The sequence below is a fragment of the Indicator indicator genome, chromosome 21, assembly GCF_027791375.1.
Source record: "Indicator indicator isolate 239-I01 chromosome 21, UM_Iind_1.1, whole genome shotgun sequence".
In the NCBI taxonomy this organism is placed as follows: Eukaryota; Metazoa; Chordata; class Aves; order Piciformes; family Indicatoridae; genus Indicator; species Indicator indicator.
The window spans coordinates 3,268,593-3,288,795 of NC_072030.1; the positions used below are offsets into that span (position 1 = coordinate 3,268,593).

General features: G+C 49.0%; 1 protein-coding gene across 1 annotated transcript in view; it reads left to right on the top strand.

Annotated features, from left to right (window-relative positions):
• Nucleotides 1-20,203, top strand: part of BRSK2 (BR serine/threonine kinase 2) — a 387,342-nt gene that overhangs the window by 179,203 nt on the left and 187,936 nt on the right. The window contains exon 2 of the mRNA XM_054390340.1: nt 18,961-19,055. Coding sequence (XP_054246315.1) covers nt 18,961-19,055 — 95 coding nt within the window. The remainder of the gene's footprint in view (nt 1-18,960; nt 19,056-20,203) is intronic.

Consider the following 20,203-nt stretch of genomic DNA (forward strand, 5'->3'; position numbering starts at 1 on the left):
GAAAGAGTCTGGCCCCACCCTCTTGCCCCCTACCCTTTAGCTCTTGCTGAGCATTGAAAAGATCCCCTCTCAGTCTGCTCAGTGGATCCCAGACCAGCAGCACAGATCCTGCAGAATGTTTAGAAGAAGACTTGATTTGTTTCTTTAACCTTGTGGCTAAATGACCATCTGCTGCCCTGCTTTTCCTTCTGCTGTTTCCAGTGCACTGCCCCCCAAGTGCAGTCTAGAAGCTGCTGTTCCAGTATTCACTCACCTTGTTGCCTCTGGGCAAGAAGAGAAGGCTGAGAGGAGACCTCATTGCTCTCTACAACTACCTGAAAGAAAGTTGTAGTGAGGTGAAGCTTGGTCCCTTCTCCAAGTAACTAGTGATGGGACAAGAGGAAATGGCCTCAAGTTGTACCAGGGGAGGTTTAGGTTGGATATTAAGAAAAAAAAATCTTTCCTGTAGGAGTGGTCAGGGATTGGAACAGGCTGCCTGGGAAGGTGGTGGAGTCACCATCCTGGGAGGTGTTCAAAACACATGTGGACATGGCACTTGGGGACACAGAATCAAAGAATGGTCCAGGCTGGAGGGGACCTCCAAAGGTCATCCAGCCCAACCTCCCCACAGTCATCAGGGACATTCTCAACTAGGTTGCCCAGGGCCTTGTTGAGCCTCACCTTGAATATCTCCAGGGAAGGAGCCTCAACCACCTCCCTGGGAAACCCCTTCCAGTGCTCCATCACCCTCACAGTGAAGAACTTGTTCCTAATATCCATTCTAAATCTGCTCTTCTGTAATTTGAAGCCATTGCCCCTTGTCCTGTCCCTGCTGGCCTTTGTAAACAGTCTCTCCTCATGCTTTTTGTAGCCCCCTTCAGGTACTGGCAGGCTGCTCTAAGGTCTCCCCAGAGCCTCCTCTTCTCCATGCTGAGCACCCCCAGCTCCCTCAGCCTGTCCTCATAGCAGAGCTGCTCCAACCCCCCGATCATTTTTGTGGCCCTCCTCTGGACCTGTTCCATCATGGTTTAGTGAGCATGGTGCTGTTGGGTTGGTGATTGGACCTGATGATCTTAGATGTCATTTCCAACCTTAATGATTCTGTGATTCCCAGTACAGCACCAGGGGCAGTGCATGGCAACACATTCATCTGCAGGGGCAGATTTTGAGTGGAGTACACTGCGGAGAAGAGAGACACTGAAAGATTTTCAAAAGAACCTTTATTTTAGACTACTTCACATAGTTATTAGTGGGATTTACAGTTGCTGCTGTGGGCAGAGGGATTCTCCATCATTTTTGACAACTTGTGATCACACAAGGCTGCAGATTTGCCTTAATTCCCTTTAATCTGACCAGAGGGGAGCACCTTTGCTCTTTCTCAGCTCTGATTTTCTCAGCAACAACTAGAATCTAAGCCTTTGTTTAGACAAACCTTAGCTGAGAAGTAAGCTTCTCTTCCTGTGTATCCATCTCCTGGAGCTTGCTGGGGCTTCTATCCCTGTGAAAGGAAGAGGTCTTGCATTAAGGGCTTTTAAAGACTTATATATTAAAAATGTTTATAAATATCTGAGGGTTTGGTGTCAAGAGGGAGGGGACAGGCTCTGCTTAGTTGCACCCTGGGATAGGACAAGGGGCAATGGATATAAACTCCAGCACAGGAGGTTCCCCCTCAACATGAGGAGGAACTTCTTTACTGTAAGGGTCACAGAGCCCTGGAGCAGGCTGCCCAGAGAGGTTGTGGAGTCTCCTTCTCTGGAGACTTTCCAGCCCTGTCTGGATGTGTTCCTGTGCGACCTGTGCTGGATTCTCTGGTCCTGCTCTGGCAGGGGAGTTGGACTGGAAGATCTCTGGAGGTCCCTTCCAACCCCTAACATCCTGTGACCCTGTGTTATCTGCAAGTGAAAAATGGTCCCTCAGGAACCTCAGGGCAGGTCCTTGTGCAGCTGAACTCTGTGGGGCTGAATCTGCCACACTCCCTGCTGTTGGTAGGGCTCACAGCATACACAAGCTTCCAGCCACTCCTGTGTCCAATGCTTCTGGCCAGGGGCAGGAGGCCTCACTGACCAGGGCTGGACCTCAGGAAGCAGATCCCATACCTCTAGCAGTGCCACTGCACCATTTTGTGACATTACACAGGTGTTGCCCATGCTGGTTTTGTTTGTCCAACTGGCCAAACCATGCTTATTGGTTTGCAGATTGAGTTACCAGATTCAGACTTTCCATCTCTAAGACTGAGGTTTTCCTGTGTGTGGCCTTTGCTAGAGTTCCCAGTTCTCTTTTCAAAGTCTTTTTCCAGCCTTGCTGAGAGAGTTTTAAATTATTCCCTTAATAAGGCTTGGACTGCAGCCTCTGACTTCTAGTGCCCTAAGCTCAGAGGGTGACAAACACTGGTGTGGTTCCTGTCCTGCCTAATAAATGCTGCTGAGCTGCTGCTTTCTTTTCAGGAGAGATTAGTTCATACCTCACCCTGTGCAGTCTGGCCACAGCCTTCATGTGCCAATGGCCTGACCCTGTGGCATGAGTGAAGAAGTGAGAGCTTCTTCAGGGTCAGGGACAAAGGCTGAGTCTCTCTCTGGATGCATTGCATGTTGTTCAAGATGTGCCCATAAGATTAAGTGATCATCTTTTCTTGCATCCTTGGTGAAAAGGAGGGAGGCTGAGGAGAGATCTTCTCACTCTCTACAGCTCCCTGAAAGGAGGTGAGAGCCAGGTGGGGAATCAGTCTCTTCTCTCAAGGAACAAGTGATAGGACAGGAGGCAATGGGCTCAAATTGTGCCAGGAGAGGTTTAGGTGTGATACGAGAAGAAACTTCACTGAAAGGTTCTCACACACTGGAACAGGCTGTCCAGGGAGGTGGATGAATCCCCATCCACAGAGGTGTTTATGTGGTGCTGAGGGACATGGCTTAGCCCCAGACTTGGTGGAGTTGGAGAGTGGTTGGACTGGATGATCCTCAAGGGTTTTTCCAATCTAAACAATTCTGTGGTTATGTGATTCTAATATCAGAACAGATTCTAGTGCTGAAGACCTCAAAACTGTGCAGTGTCCGTAGGACAAGGCCATGCTTTCTGTGCTCTTACAGGCAGCATCCCTCAGGCCAGTGGCTTTGCAGAAGGGGAGCAGTGCTCTGGCTGAGGCAATCACTGCTGGGCAATGTTGTGAGCCCCTGAGTGTGTCAGGACACCCAAAGGCTCAGCAGCTTGGTTATTGCTGAGCTTCCTCCTGAGCCTGAGTGACCTGGAGTCATAGAGTCAGAATTGTTTGGGTTGGAAGAGCCCTCTAAGAGCATCAAGTCCAACCATCAACCCACCACCACCATGGCCATTAAACCATGTCCTATGGACACTCATTTTGTGAACACCTCCAGGGATGGGGACTCCACCACCTCCCTGGGCAGCCTGTTCCAATGCCTGACCATCCTTTCAGTAAAGAAATTTTCCCTGATCTCCAACCTAAGCCTCCCCTGGCAGAATTTCAGGCTATTTCTTGTCATTCTATCACCTGATACTGGAGAGAAGAGATTGTCAACACCAAGCTGCTCCGTGGCCTTTGTGTGCAGGCTGCACTGTGTGGTGGCAACTCCTCAGAACAGCTGGGAGGGCTGTCTCTCTTCTCAGTGGGAACTGGGAAGAATGCCAAGGAAGCCAATGGGATCACACTACTAGTATGCATGTGAGGAAAACTGGGTCCTCATGTGGGAGTGTTGTTCTTGAGGGATGGTATTTTTAACTTTGTGGCTTGTGGAGAGAAGATTCTTATTGGTCTTTTGCTATTTCTTTGTGCTGGTCCAAGCTTAAAACTTGTTCTCCTTCTTAAGGTGATTTTTTGAGTTAACCTTCCTGAGCCTTCTGACACCTCATGCTAACTCTGTGAGGCCAAGCAATGGAGTTATTAATGGAATTGGAAGCAATCAGAGGAAAAAAATTTGCTGTGAGGGTGCTGGAGCCCTGGTCCAGAGAGGTTGTGAAGTCTCCTCTGGAGAGCTTCCAACCCCACCTGGCCATTGTGATCCTGGGCAAGCTGCTGTGGGTGCCCTTTAGCAAGGGGAATTGGACTGGATGATCTCTAGAGGTCTCTTCCATCCCCCACCATGCTGGGAATCTGTGAAAACCCTGTGGGTTAGGTTCTCTGTTATCATCTAGTGACTCATCCACTCTTTATTCTTCTTTATTGTGGCTTTGGCCTTGAACTGGTGTTTGGGGGGGAGCCTAATTTACAGGTTTTATGCTGATACTAAGAAGTTACAAGTCTGAGTCAAGGCAGAGCCCTGTCCTGAGTGGAAAAGTAGTACACTAAAAGGTGCTGTAGGTGCAATGCCTGCAGATTTGTTTTGCCTTGCTGATAGTTAACACATAGAGGGAGTTGTATACTTTGGTAACTGCTGACAGCAGCTGGTTCTGGCATAGCTATAAGGCCTTCTACAGCCAGATTTTTCATCACTTCCATCTCACTCTCTAAAGCTGCACTCAGAGGAAGCAAGGTTTGACACCTGTGCAGCCATCCAATGAGATCTAAACAGGCTGAGAGCTGGGTGCAGGCAAACCTCATGAAGTTCAGTAAAGACAAGTGCAGGGTGCTGCATCTGGGGAGGAGTAACAGCAGGCACCAGGACAGGTTAGGAGCTGCCCTGCTGGAAAGCAGCTCCATGGAGAAAGACCTTGGAGTGCTGGTGGACAGAAAGTTCTCCATGGGACAGCAATGTGCCCCTGTGGTCAAGAGAGCCAATGGGATCCTGGGGTGCAGCAAGAAAGGTGTCCAGCAGGGCTAGGGAGGTTCTGCTTCACCTCTGCTCTGCCCTGCTGAGACCACAGCTGCAATACTGCATCCAGTTCTGGGCTCCCCAGTTCAAGAGAGACAGAGACCTGCTGGAGAGAATCCAAGGGAGAGCCATGAGGATGCTTAGGGGACTTGAGCATCTCCCCTGGGAAGAGAGACTGAGAGCCCTGGGGCTGTTTAGTGTGGAGAAGAGAAGGCTGAGAGGGGATGTGTATCTGAGGAGTGGATGTCAAGTGGAGGAGGCCAATCTCTTTTTGGTGTTGCACACTAATAAGACAAGAAACAACAGGTACAAGCTTGAACATAGAAGGTAGGTTTCACCTCAACATGAGGAGAAACTTCTTTACAGTGAGGGTGACAGAGTCCTGGAGCAGACTGCCCAGGGAGGTTGTGGAGTCTCCTTCTCTGGAGGCTTTCCAAACCCACCTGGATGCATTCCTGTGTGGACTCCCTAAGTGATTCTGCTCTGGCAGGGGGGTTGGACTAGATGTTCTCTGGAGGTCCCTTCCAACCTCTAATGTAGTGTGATCCTGTGATACTGTTTGGGTAGGCTCAGCTGGTGCTGAGGAAACTGGTCTGCAAATCCCTGCAACAGATGAGCCTTCATATTGGCTTCAGTGGGCTTTAGGTCAGGTCCACAGGGTAGTCAATCATCCTCCCCAGTGGATTCTTCCAGAAGAGAAAACTTCACTGTGGGATCTTCCAGCAAGGCAGGCAGGGCTTGTGGCATGGAAATCCTGGCAGAGAAGCATGGCACAGAGATGTGTTGTGACAGCACAGTTCCCATGCCATCAGCCTTTTATAACCACTGGTTCCTGCCCCTGCTGGAAATTGAACTCTGCTTCAGGACACCACTGCAGTGTGACTTGGCAAGTGATGAAGCTGGGGATCAGAAGGTGGGGGGTGAGGAGGGAGGGAGTTTGTATTTATCCAACCACCTTCCTCGTGGAGGGAAGTGAAATCCACTCCATTTTCTTGGGGGCACAGCTGCCCATGTGCTCTCTTGCTGTTGCATTGTTTCTCATAAACCTTCCCTTAAATTAATGAGGTGCTTGGGCCGTTTGTTTCTTATCCCCACGTACTGAACCTGACCCCCTGCTTTCCTCTGCCTGTAAGGAACACGCTGAACCAGCTGTAGTGGAGTTTGTACTACATGAGCAAGCAGCTTCTGTTCTTGCTGGAGAAGTCGATCAATGCTTTCAGCTCCATGCTGGGACCCGAGCCATTATTCTCACATTAAAGGAAATACTTGGGGAAAATTGGGGGGTTTTATATTCCTGCTTCTGTTCATTAAAATGAGAATAGTCTAATTTTTCTGACCTTTAATTCTTTTGCTGGTACTTACTTTTTTTTTTTTTTAAGCCAGAAATCAGTTTTTAAATGCTCTTTCTTCCCATTGTCCTAAGACACAAGCTTGGAGGTTCTCATGTTCAGTCTAATTAAGAAAAAGTGATTATTTCCTGCACTCTTTGCAGAGGAAGAGACTGCAAAATGGGAAGAGCAGTCTGTTGCAGTTGTGGCAGGACAGCCTTGCCCTCATAGTTTGATAATGCACAGAGGAGGGCAGGAAGGACTTGAAACGTTTGCTCAGGTTGAGACTACGTAGGTCCATGTGTAGGGCTGGGGGAGTCACATAAAGATAACAGAATCTTACTGGAATGAATTCTTTCCATTTCATAGAATCATAGAATCAAGAAGGTTGGAAGGAGACCTCAAGGATCATCGAGTCCAACCTGTCACCCTACACCTCATGCCTATCTAAACCATGGCACCAAGTGCCACGTCCAAGCCCTCTTGAACACCTCCAGGGATGGTGACTCCACCACCTCCCTGGGCAGCCCATTCCAGTGGCCAACCACTCTCTCTGTGAAGAACTTTCTCCTCACCTCCAGCCTAAACCTCCCCTGGCACAGCTTGAGACTGAGTCCTCTTGTTCTGGTGCTGGTTGCCTGGGAGAAGAGACCAACCCCCTCCTGGCTACAACCTCCCTTCAGGTAGTTGTAGACAGCAATGAGGTCTCCCCTGAGCCTTCTCTTCTCCAGGCTAAACACCCCCAGCTCCCTCAGCCTCTCCTCATAGGGCTTGTGCTCAAGGCCTCTCCCCAGCCTCGTTGCCCTTCTCTGGACATGCTCCAGCAATTCAACATCTTTCCTAAACTGAGGGGACCAGAACTGGACACAGTTCATCCCATGGAACTGTGTTCTACAGGTTCTTAAGTCTGCTGTAAAGAGTCCTCAGGCCTTTCCCCCCAACCTCTTGCCCCTCCAGTAGCCTCAGGGCCATCCTTCAGGTACTGGAAGGCTTCTCTAGGGTTTCCCCAGGAGCCTTCTCTGCTCTAGGCTAACAATCCCAATTTGCTCAGCCTGTCCTCATAGGAGAGGTGCTCCAGCCCTCTGAGCATCTTTGTGGCCCTTCTCTGGACCCTCTCCAACAGTTCCACATCCTCCTCCAGAGTTGGATGCAGTATTCCAGGCAGGGTCTCACAAGACCAGAGGGGCAGAATCCCATGCCTTGACCTGCCGGCCAAGCATCTTTTGATGTGGCCCAGGACATGGTTGGCTTTTTGGGCTGCCAGTGAGTATTGCTAGCTCATGTCAAGCACCTCATCAACCAGCACCCCCAAGTCCTTCCCTGCAAGGCTGCTCTCAGTGCACTTGTCACCCAGCCTGGATTTGTGCCCAGGTGATGATGTATGCAGTGACAATCCAGCTCAGTTTTCCAGCTGTGTATGGGCCATACCCCACTGCCATCAAGAAGCCCTTCTGGAGCTCTTGGGGGCTGGGTTGTGCTGTGTGTGCTTGTCCCTAGCATGGGTGCAAGCATGGCTAATCCAAATCACTGCCTGAGCTGAAGTGAAGCACATCAGCAGTTAGGGAAAATCCTGTTTAGGAGTCTGTCAGCAGGTGATTAAGAGATGTCAGAGGGCAGAGTGAGCTATAGCAGCACTGAGCTGAGTGGATGAAGTGTTTTGTGGTGAGCCTAATCTTCTGAGGAGCATGACCTCTGCCTCTTCTCTCAAGGTTTTCCATGGTAACCCCCCTTTTTAATTAAGTTCTTAATATACATAGATCCTAGCTGGAACATATTGGGTCAGGAGGGTGGCAGGACTTTCGGAGGGAGGGAGGGAGGGTGGAAAGGTGTGGTGAAGAAAGGGAGATACAAGAAATGAGCATGGGAAATGGGATTAACATCAGCTGAAAGCACATGTGAAGAGCAGTTTAGCTGCTGTTTCCCCTCCTCCTTCCTTGCCTCCTCTTTCTCTGCTGCGTGGTGTTATCTCCTTGCTAGTGCGTCAGCCCTTCTCAGTAGCTCACTGGACCAAGCGGGGATGTTGTGGCTCATTACCCAGATGTTACCTAATTATAGTGTCCTGTCTTCTAAAAAGGGATCTGAGGCAGGCAGACAGAGCTCTGCTGCCTTCCTGCTCTACCTGGAAATGGCCATCTCTGGTCATCTCCTGACAAAGGATTAATGAGGTCTGAAGGGGGACATGGATCTCGTCTTCCTCAAGAAGAGTTTTTCAAGGTGATGCACAGCTCTTGGCAAGGTGAAAGAAAAGCTTTTGACTAGGGGAGTTGTGGGCAGAAGCAGAGTTTTCCCAATACCCATCCTGAGATGTGAAAAAAAAAAAGAAGAGACTTTTTTTTAATGATGCATCAATGGAAAGATCCCTGCTCGCTGCAGGGGGGGTGGACTAGCTGACCTTTGAAGGTCCCTTCCAGCCCAGACTGGTCTGTGATTCCATGATGCGTTTGTTACATTTGACTTTCTGTTTCATTTGAAAACAATGAAACCACTCTTCCCTTTCCCTGTCAGCAGGGCTGGGGGTGCTACCCAAATACTGTCAGACGTGCCCTCCTCCCGTGGCAGCACAGCTTAAGTCTCCCAACTGCTTTTATATGGGAACAAAGGCTTGATGTGAAGTCGAAGCTCAGCCCACTAGACATCACAAGCTGCTGATAGATCCCAGAGGAGCTAAGAGTTTGTTGGAGCTTGGCTGATGAAATCATGGCATTTCACAAAAGCAGCCTCCAGTGTGGCCATCAAGGGTTGTGTCCTGGTTCCCTGAGAGGCCTCTTCAGCTGCATCAGTGCCTGTGGTGAGCTGGGATGGAGAGTGTGGTGAAAGGACTCAGTGCTCACGTTCTCTGCTGTATTCAGGGGACACAGAGGCTTCCTGCAAAGTATTGATTTCTGAAATACTGTGAGAAAGAGACCAGGATAAAAGTCAGCAGAGGTGATGTTGGCTCTCTGTGTTTTGATCCTGCTGAGCTTGGAGGATGATCTGACCATAATCTCTGGGGCATGCAGTGTAAAGCCTGCTCCTGGCGAGCTGCTGTGTGTGTCCATAGGTGTCTGTGTCTCTTGCCCTGTCCTCTCAGGCATGTGGATCCAGCCACATGTGAGCTGATGCATTATTGTCACCAAGCTCTGAGCCTGTGTCCCTCTGGCCAGCCAAACCAGTGTCGATTTGACAGTGCCCGTAGCTCAGGACAATAAATCGAGGCTGCAGCGATCTAGTGCAGCTTCCCTGTGCTCTGAGCACATGAATCCCAGCACTGATGAGCATCTCCTTCCATGCTCCTGCTGAGCAGTTGAACCCTGCCTTTAGTCCTACTGTAATTACAGTTTATTCAATTTAGAGGCAGTTATTGTATGAGGCCTCAGAACCGCCTTGTAGCGCTAGAATCTCTCTGTAGAGGAGCCCATAGTCAAAATTATTTCATTACCAATGGGGTAGCTCCAGCCTCAGCCTTTTCGATTTCTAGACAGCCCTATATCTCCTTCCCCCACATGCAATTACAAATTGATAGCCTATAATTTGGCTGTCACTTGGTATAAGGCTCTGTTGATTTTAAACGGAATAATTAGAGATAACAATTGCTGTGGAAAAATAAACATCTGTTCAATGAGGAGACTGAGTAATTAAGGGCAATTAATTGTTTCCATAAGTAGGATGCCCACTAACAAAAGTTCTTTTCAATGCAGTGAGGTGAGGGCCAGTCTCATCTCCTAAATGTCAAGTGATAGGACAGGTTAGAGGCTGCCCTGCTGGAAAGCAGCTCCACAGAGAAAGATCTTGGAGTGCTGGTGGACAGCAAGTTCTGCATGGAACAGCAATGTGCTCTTGTGGCCAAGAGAGCCAATGGGATCCTGGGATGCATCAAGAAAGGTGTCCAGCAGGGCTGGGGAGGTTCTGCTCCACCTCTGCTCTGCCCTGCTGAGACCACAGCTGCAATCCTGTGTCCAGTTCTGGGCTCCCCAGTTCAAGAGAGACAGATACCTGCTGGAGAGAGTCCAAGGGAGAGCCATGAGGATGCTTAGGGGACTTGAGCATCTCCCCTGGGAAGAGAGCCTGAGAGCCCTGGGGCTGTTTAGTGTGGAGAAGAGAAGGCTGAGAGGGATCTGATCAATGTCCATCAATAGCTGAGGGGTGGGTGTCAAGTGGAGGGGGCCAGGCTCTTTTGGGTGGTGCACAGTGATAAGACAAGGAACAATGGGTTCAAACTAGAACATAGAACATTTTACCTCAACATGAGGAGAAACTTCTTTCCAGTGAGGGTGACAGAGCCCTGGAACAGGCTGCTCAGGGAGGTTGTGGGATCCCCTTCTCTGGAGACTTTCCAAACCCACCTAGATGCATTCCTTTGTGAACTACCCTAAGTGATCCTGCTCTGGCAGGGGGGTTGGACCTGATGATCTCTTGAGATCCCTTCCAGCCTCTGATATACTGTGATACAGCCTCAGGTTGCACCAGGGGAGGTTTAGGTTGGATATGAGAAGAAACTTCTTGACTGAAAGGGTTCTCAAAGACTGGAACAGGCTGCCCAGGGTGGTGGTCAAATCCCCATCCCTGGAGGTGTTGAAAAGACAGCAGAGATCTGGTGCTGAGGGCAACCAGCCTTGGTAGAGCTAGAGAATACTTGGACTGGATGAGCTTAAAGGGCTTTTCCCACCAAAACATTCTGTGATTCTGTAAGAGGAGCATAAGACACAGACTGTGGGAGAGCAGAAATCTGTGTGTTGAAAGAAGAGGGAAGGGAAATGGAAGCTATTAATAAGAAATTATCTCGAGCTTTCTTTTCCAGATTGCATTTGAGATGCAGTTTTCCTGCTTGTAATATGTAAAGCTCACGTAGGGTTTAGATTCTTTGTAAGGCTTAATCAGTTAATCCTTCCCCAGCCCTTGCAAGGTAAGTAAGTAATGTTATTATCCTCCTTTTACGGCTGTGGGAATCGTGGTGCTGTGGGCCAAGTTTTAATCCTTTTTCCACTGTTGCAGATCTAAAGCAACTTCTCCACAGTCAGCAGAGTCAGAGGCTGTAAGCGAACTGGTTTAACCCTCCTTGAAACGGCAGCACGTGTGAAGATAACTGCTGAGACTAAAGAGCAGGACTAGTGCAGTTGAAGTGTTGTCCTTTGCTCCTCTCAAGGTGTATTAATGCTTTTGTTTGCTGTGAGGGTTGATTTTCTAGGCTGGCATCGTTAGAGGTTTGCAGGGCTGGCAGATGCTGGTGCATGTAGTTAGTGCTCAGGAGCGAGCATCCATCGATACTCTGAAGATCTGTGACAGCCACCTCCAACTTGGAGGGATAAATTACATTACTTGTGTGTAAAGGTCATGTCTGCAAAGCTCATCTTCTGAGCAGGGCCTCTTGGGACAGGACAAGACGTGATGGTTCTGAACTAAAGGAAGGAGATTCAGTCTGGAGAGAAGGAGGAAATGGTTTACTCTGTGGGTGCTAAGATGCTGGCTTAGGTTGCCCAAAAAGGTGGTAGATGCCCCATCCCTGGAACCATTTCAGGTCAGGGTTTTTGGGGCTCTGAGCAACCTGCTCTAGTTGCAGATATGTTTGCTGAGTGCAGGAGGATTGGCCTAGGTGACCTTCAAAGGTCCCTTCTACCACAAACCAGTCTGATTTTATGATCTATATGCAGTAATGCTGTACATGCACTAAGCTTTGTAAAAAAAAAAAAAAAGAGTCCTTGAGTTTGTTCAGCCAAAGATTTTTGTTCCTCTTTTAATCCAGACAGCTTGTTACCAGGACTAGTCTGAGCCCTGAAGTAAACCACAAATGTTTGTGTCCTGCAGTGCCTAGATTAACATTTGCAAAGTATTCATTGACTTGAATTAATTGGCAATTAGCTAACTCAAGTTAAAAGAGGAGTGATATTTCTCTCTAGACATTCCTTTAATTGCTCATCCAGCCAAAACAGATCCTGCTGGCCAGAGCAGGGCTTTCCCCTCAGATCTGTGAAGTTTTTTGACAGTGTGCTCTGAAGTGAAATGAAGAGCGAGGGACACGCAACGTGCAGATGATCTGAAATCATCACTGAAATCAGTGGCTGCTCTCCCTTCTGCAGCTCTTTATCAGTACTTACAAATAGCCTACTGAGCTGGGTTTATTTTAAAATAAAATGAAAGACCTTCATTTACCATGCACCTAATTGTTCATTCCACTGCTTGCACTAGTTAGAGAATCATAGAATCATAGAATCACAGAATGGTTTGGATTGGAAGAGACCTTAAAGCTCATCCAGTTCCAACCCCCCTGTCATGGGCAGGGACACCTCCCACTGGACCAGATTGCTCAAGGCCTCATCCAACCTGGCTTTGAATGCTTTCAGGCTTGGAGCCTCCACAGTTTTTCTGGGCAACCCGTTCCAGTGCCTCACCACCCTAATGGGGAAGAATTTCTTCCTGATGTCTAATGTAAATCAAGCTTCTCCCAGTTTGAAGCCATTACTCCTCACCCTATCACCACATGCCTTTATAATATCCTGCCTCATGCCTCCAGCCATTCTGTAGCCTCCTTCAGCTACTGGAAGGCTGCTCTGAGGTCTCCCTGGAGCCTTCTTTTCTCCAGGCTGAACAACCACAATTCTCTCAGCCTGTCTTCATGTTGGCTTTACAGTTAAAAATCAGGATAATGAGTTACTTGTGTGTAACATTTCTGAAGGGCTGTGGGAGCATTGGCAGTGGGTGTAGCAGAAGAGCTGTATTTAAACAACAAAGTTGTTTCATTATTTATTAGCCTCTCTCAGAATGGCAATTTGTTTCAGGTCGGTGTCTTTGGCAGACTCCAGGTTTGGCCTGCATTAAAGAACAGTTCTCTCTGGTTCCCAGGAGATTTCTTTGTCTGGTGAAGAGGAACATTAGCAAGGTGTTACTGCCCACAGTTGTGTTCCCTCGTGCTGCTATTTACACAACTCTAAGGCAGATGTGAAATAGCCTCAGCCTCGAACTCTTGGTGTTTTATTCACTCTGTGATAGAGAAAGTTGCTACAGAAAGTGCAGGGCAGAAGGCAATCAGCCTTTCCTGAAGTCCTGTCCTTGGCTGAAAAGCCACAGAGGTGATTGCCAGTTACAATCCAGGCCATGGTGATGACTTGCTGCAAGCAAGGAGTCATGGTGACTATGTTGTCTCAGTTGGAGGGAAACTTCTGTTTCTCCATCCCCACAGCAAGCTCTTCTTGGGTGGGATACAGGGTTCCTCTCTGTAGTGCTTCAAGATGAGTCCACCTGTCCAGCTGACCTAGATCTGTCCCTTGCTCATCACATTAGCTGCTGTCCTTCTCAGAGGAGATCCATGTGTCCCTAAGTGCCTGCAGAGCTGGAGTTTGCCAGCCACAATGGTGTAGACATAAGTGTAGGCAGCTTAGTGCAGTGTTAGGCTGTCAGGCTTGTCCCCTTCCCTTTGCTCCTCTTGCTTGAATGGCATTTTCCCTTGTGTCATCTGGGCTTCCTTGTGCTCCTTGGCTCTCAGATTGTGGCTTTTAATGATAAATGAAAAGACAAAGTCAGCTTACACATCCCCCTGCTTTTCACCACGTTGATGTGTTTCTCTCTACTCCCCAACCTGTTCCTGGTGCTGTGAGATCAAAAGCAGCCCAATGTCTGCAGCTCACAGGTGTAGGATGCTGTTTGAACACCCCAGCATGGCAGTGTCCACCAGCCCCAGGACCCACCTGCAGATGGAGGTCTGGAATGTGCCCACAGGAGTGAGCCTGTGTGACAGCTCCATAGTGGCTCCATTCAGGTGCTCCATTCCCACAGTCTCTTGGATTTGCTGCTGGGGCAGACCAGAGTTGGCTAGTAATCATCAAGGTTACTTGCCTGAATTTGAGGGTTAATTGTTCATGAAACTGACAAGTTCAAGCTCTGTTTGTTACCTGGCAGAGTTCTTTAAGCCAAGCCAGTGTCAAACACCCTCTTAGCAGCATCCTCCTCTGTTCTCCTTTGGGGGCCACACAGGTACCTGTGCTGGCTGCAGTGTATAGATAAGCTTTGCAAGAAAGTCCCTCACTTACACCTTTGTGATGGAGGTTTGCTCTAGATTCAAGGTGCTCATTACCATCTGCATGTACAGGAGAGGAAACCCTGGCAGGCTCACAGCCTCTTCCACAGCCCTGCAAACACCCCTTGGACACTGGATTCTGTGTGGGCATTTCTGCCCCTTCCAGTTCAACAATATCTGCGTGGTTTGCTCTTCTTACTCTCTGTAAGGGTCTGTCATTACACAGATGTGTAACCCACCCGGAATGGTTCGTGTTCTGTGTGTCCATAAAAGGGCTTGCCAAGCTTCAGAAGCCCACAGGACTTCAAATCCTATGTAAGTCATCTCTGAGTAGTTCCACATTAGACTGGAATTGAGGGGCAGAAACACAAGTCCTGAGTACAACTTTCCTGCCCAAGCTCAATTAGGGCTTCCTTATAGTAGCAGGAGGGCCTTATCCTGTAGATGGCCTGAAATTGCCTCAGGGGAGCTTTAGGTTGGAGATTAGGAAAAATTTATTTGTGGAAACAATGGTCAGGCATTGGAACAGGCTGCCCAGGGAGCTGGTTGAGTCACCAACCCTGGAGGAGTTCAAGAAACCTGTGGCAGTGGCACTTGGGGCCATGGTTTGGTGGCCATGGTGGTGTTGGGTTGGTGGTTGGACTGGATGATCTCAGAAGTCTTTTCCAACCCAAACAATTCTGTGATTCCATGACTTACTACAAGGGATTGGTTTTGTTTAGGTTGGCATGCATTTGTCCACAGGAGGTGGCTAGGGAAGGGGGGATGAGGCAAGACTGTGTGATGTGTTTTATTTTTATCCTAAAATTACATTCAGTGAGTTGAGCAGAGTGAAAAAAGTGCTGTCTTGGGCTGTTCAGAGGCTTCTCTTAAAGTTCTATCTCCACAAAACAGACAGTGAGGACTGTGCTTTTTTTTTTTTTTTTAACCTTGATTTTTAAAAATTATGAATCAGAAGAAGAAAAATGCATTAAGTCTTAATTTGTGTTTTCTCTTTCTGTCCTCTGGTCCCCTGGTGTAAATCAAGAACGACTTCTCGAGGTGGGCGAGATAAATTCAAGATGAAATCAGTGGGGTTTTACACAGTGTGCAGTGTCTTCTAATGGCTGATCACTCTTGATTGGAGTAAACAGAATGGTTTCATCTTAATTTTTGAGTTTCTGTGGTAGCTCAGTAGCCAAAAGGACCAAGGACAGTGTGCAGTGTGGTGGTGTCCCAGTAGTTTAGGGTTAAAACCCTTTCATGACTCAATGCTTCAGGGAGGACAAAGAGTTTACAGATCAGCCAGGGTCAGTGGGACGGGTGTCTTGATTTGGGAGCAAGAACATTTGAAATCAAACCCTGAAGTGTGAGATACCAGGAGCCTTTATATTTTCTTCATACTGAAGGGCCAGTTACAGGGAGCAGTAGTTTGTCACCATCAGTGACCTCTGCAAAGACTTGGTCTGCAGCATGTTGCCATGCAGCACTGCGCTACAGATCCTGGGGGTCTGGATGTAGAGATGGAAGTTCTGCTGAGATACGGAAGAAGCGTAGCTAAGAGCAATGCAGAGTGATGTGGTTGAGCTGTAAGAGTGCTGCAAAGCTGGGATTTGTGCTGGAAGCAGGAAGGAAGCAATTGGCACAGCTGGAGACCCTGCAGACTTTCAACAAGGTGCTGCCGAGTAGCTACCATCCAGGCACAGAGCAAAGCCAAAGGGAAGGAGCACAAAAAGAGGCTGCAGCTGCAGTGAAGGGTGAACACGGAGCCAGAAGTGCTGTGGGGAACATTTTGCACAGCAGAATGAGGGGACACAGTCTCAAGTTGTGCCAGGGGAGGTATAGGCTGGATATTAGGAGGGAATTCTTCACAGAGAGAGTGATTGCCCATTGGAATGTGCTGCCCAGGGAGGTGGTGGTGGAGTCGCCATCCCTGGAGACGTTCACGAGAAGCCTGGATGAGGCACTTAGTGCCATGGTCTGGTTGATTGGATAGGGCTGGGTGATAGGTTGGACTGGAGGATCTTGGAGGTCTCTTCCAACCTGGCTGATTCTGTGATTCTATGATTCTACACTTACTGAGTGGGCACAGCTCAGACAGAGGGGTGAGGAGCGGCAGGACAGCACAGCTCCTTCCCCCAGCTGCTCCAGGCAGAGATCAGGCCATTGCTGTACCCAGTTTCAGATGGATTTGTCAGTGCGCCATGGTCCTAATTCTTGTGCCTTGTTTGTGTCAGGGCTGAAAGTGAGGATGTCAGCATTTAACCAGATGAGACTGAGAAATAATGTGCCCAGAAATAGCCAGGACAGGACACTTGAGCACGCCATCAGAGATGTGACTGTAGGCGAGGCGGGAGCTGACTGCTCAGCATAATAACCAGGGATTAATGCTTCCAAATTCATGATTAACTGTGTAGCAAAATGATAGACAAGTATCTGCAGGAGGCTGCTGGAGTCCCTGATGAAACTCTAGCTCAGTTCACTGAGGACAGTGTGTAGTAAAGCAGTAGTCTATATATTGATCCCTCGCTAAGAAGCGCGAAGTCCTGTGGTCGTTGTTTCACGGGGCTGCAGATCTGTTGTGTTCAGAAAGCAGCATGTCTGGCTTTGTGCTTTGTGTCAGGGGATGGGGTCAGGATCAACCTGCAGCCCAGCTTAGGAGCTGCCAGCTGAGCTAGGCTTTTTCCTCACTGTCATTGCTCATGAAGGCACTGCGAAGCTCAGCAGGTCTGGGTGACACCAGGGAGATGCCACTGCTCCTCACTTCAGTTGGAACTGGATGAAAGTAAATGACAACTTGGCATGCTGCACGTGGAGTGGGATGGGATCCAGCCCATCAGGTGCTGTGCTGCATCTGCACCTTTGACAGGAGGGAAAAGCTGAAGCAAGCAAGGTCTTGAACACACCTACAGAGTACAATTTTCTTGGGTAAGAATTTTCCTAATGGGCAGAGAGTTGAGAACTCAGGGGACTACCTTCACCTCACCTGGGGGAGACATCTCAATATACTTGCATGCAAGTTAGCAGATTTAGGTCAAAATTTGGCAGAAGGGAGTGTTTCATGTATGGTACTCAGCTCTTTCTTTTAATTCTTGGAGTTGTGTTCTATATTTTGGTAATAGCTCAGCCATCTTTCCTTAGGAGGAAAGACTGAGAGACCTGGGGCTGGTTAGTCTGGAGAGGAGAAGGCTGAGAGGGGATCTAATAAATGTCTATAAATATCTGAGGCTGGGTGTCAGAAAAGAAGGGACATGGACAGGCTCTGCTCACTTGTGCCCTGGGACAGGACAAGGGGCAATGGATGGAAACTACAGCACAGGAGGTTCCACCTCAACACGAGGAAAAACTACTTTGCTGTAAGGGTCACAGAGCACTGGGACAGGATGCCCAGAGAGGTTGTGGAGTCTTCTCTGGAGACTTTCCAGCCCTGTCTGGATGTGTTTTTGTGTGACCTGTCCTGGATTCTATGGTCAGAGGTTGGACTCAAAATATCTCCAGAGATCCCTTCCAACCCCTAACATCCTGTGATCTTGATCCTGTCAGGGTTATCCATATCCTTTTGCCAATGTAAGGAGTTAGCAGCACTCAAAGTTATTTGAGGACATAGATGTAGTAAAGAAGAAGAACTTAGAATTCTCTCAGCACATGTTGATGTTCCTCCATGTCACAATGGCATTAATCACAGTGTTAACTTTATACAGCAGAGTAAATTAAAACACTGAGGGAAAGGATAATGAAGTACCTTTTTATTAGGATCATAGAATCACAAACTGATTTGTGTGGAAGGGAGCTTTAAAGGTCATCTAGTTCAACCCCCTTGCAGCAAGCAGGGACATCTACAACTCAAGCAGGTTGCTCAGAGCCCCAAACAACCTGATCTGGAGTGGTTCCAGGGCTGGAGCATCTACCAGCTCTCTGGGCAACCTGGGCCAGGGTCTCACCACCCCCAGGGTAAAACATTTCTTCCTCCTCTCCAGTCTGAATCTCCCTCTTCTAGTTCAAACCCTCACCCCTCGTCCTGTCACAACAGACCCTGCTAATATGTCCATCCCCACTGGCCCTCTGAAGTCCTGAAAAGCCACAAGAAGGTCTCCCTGGAGCCTTCTCTTCTCCAGGCTGTACAACCCCAACTCTCTCAGCCTGGTCTCACAGCAGAGGGCTTCCAGCCCTCCCTGCATTGTTGTGGCTTCCTCTGGCCCTGCTCCAACAGGTCCCTGTCTGTGCTGAGCACTCCAGAGCTGCCCCAGCACTGCAGGTGGGGTCTCAGCAGAGCACATCAGAGGGGCAAGGATCAGCCAAGGACAGGCTGGGGCTAGGCTGGCAGCACTTGGTGCCAGCTTGTGCCCAGCTCTGCACCCACCAGCACCCATAAATCCTTCTCCACAAGCTTTGGCACTGGGGGCTTCCACAAGCCAGATGGAGGACCTTGTATTTGGCCCTGTTGAACCCTGTGGGCCCACTTCTCCAGCTTGTCCAGGTCTCTGGATGATGAGAGCTGTGGAAGCAGCTGGAAAAGCAGGGAGGCTATGTCCCCACTGCAGACATTTGACCCGTCTAGCTTTGTTGCTTTCTCTGCTTTCATTGCTCTTGGGTGTCAGCAGAAACCCTTAGCCTGGTGTGGTTAAAAGGGTAGAATACACATTGAGGGATGAGAGCTGGAGTACAGCACTTCAGTGGAAACGCAGCTGGCATGGCAGAAACTGCAGCAGCATTAAGGATGTTGGTGGCTTCGCTGCCAGACAGTCGTGGTGCAGGCTGCTGGCTCTTTGGTCCTCACCAGGACCTTATCTGGCTGGAGGAGTGACTGGTGGAAAATGTGTTTGCATGGAAGTTGCCAGCCCTTGGGTGTTGTGCTACCAGCAAAAACCTCCCCAGAGGCTGGCTCTAACCCATTCTTGCTTTCTCCTGTGCTCTGTTTCTCCTGCAGGGCTTGTGAAGTTGGGGGTTCACTGTGTCACGTGTCAGAAGGTCGCCATAAAAATTGTCAACAGAGAGAAGCTCAGCGAGTCGGTGCTAATGAAGGTAATTTTCTAATGGGAGATTTAAGGGGAGGGTGGGGGGGGGGGTGAAGTTCTTGGCTCTGTGTCGTCTGTTCCATGCAAAATTAATATCTTTAATTACGTGTAACAAACATCCCTGTCAGTAGTAGGATTATGTGGAGCATAATAACAATAATTTAGTTGTGGGGGAGGTGAGGGCAGCTGAAACGAAATGGGAGTGTGACTCTGCTTTGGGAACAGAATAAAGAGGCAGCTGCAGAGGGCTTGCTTCACTGCTGGCCTTGGGCAGCTGATGTCCACCACGGCGGCAGCAGCAGCAGCAGCCTGTAGTTGTTGTGGTACCTTCCAGGCTGAGGTGTGCACATGTCATGGGGAGGAGATTGAAGAGAGGTTGGCTGTTGTTTGAGCACTCCTACCACTTGCTCTGCTGCAGGGCTTTGGGCTGAGCTGCTGTGCTGAGCTCTGTGGCTCTTTAAAGCTGTTTGGATTCTGTTCACAATCCACAGAGGTGCCAGTGGACACTGTGGGGAGGGTCTGTCCCCATGGCCCCAATGATGGTGGTGTTCAGAAGAGCTTAACTGGTTCTTGCCTAGCCTTGTGGTATCCATCTCCTTACATGAGTGTCATTGATTGATCTTGGAGGCCTAAAAATAAACGAAAGATATGCGTAAAAGTTTAGTCATGTGCCGTGGTGACGAGGAAGGCTAAATTCAGCTGGATGGGAGGGAGCAGAACTGCACTGCAGGCAACAGAATCCCATCAAGCTGACACCTGCAAATGACAACAAAGGGCAGATATCTAAAGGGCAGGGTCAAGAGGATGGGGCCAGACTCGTTTCAGTGGTGCCCAGTAACAGGACAAGGGACAAACTGGAACCCAGGAGGTTCCATCAGATCATGAACAAATTCTTTGATATGAGGTTGCTGGAGGACTGGAACAGGCTGCCCAGAGAGGTTGCAGAGCCTCCTTCTCTCGAGAGATTTCCAAACCCACTTGGACATTGTGCTCCTGGGCAGGCTGCTGTGGGTGACCCTGCTTTAGCAGCAGGGTTTGGACTGCATGATGTCCAGAGGTCCCTTCCAACCTCCAGCGTGCTGGGATTCTGTGTGATTCAATACAGACCAAACATTAGAAAGTGAAAGAGAGAGGAAAAATGCAAAGACACAGGGG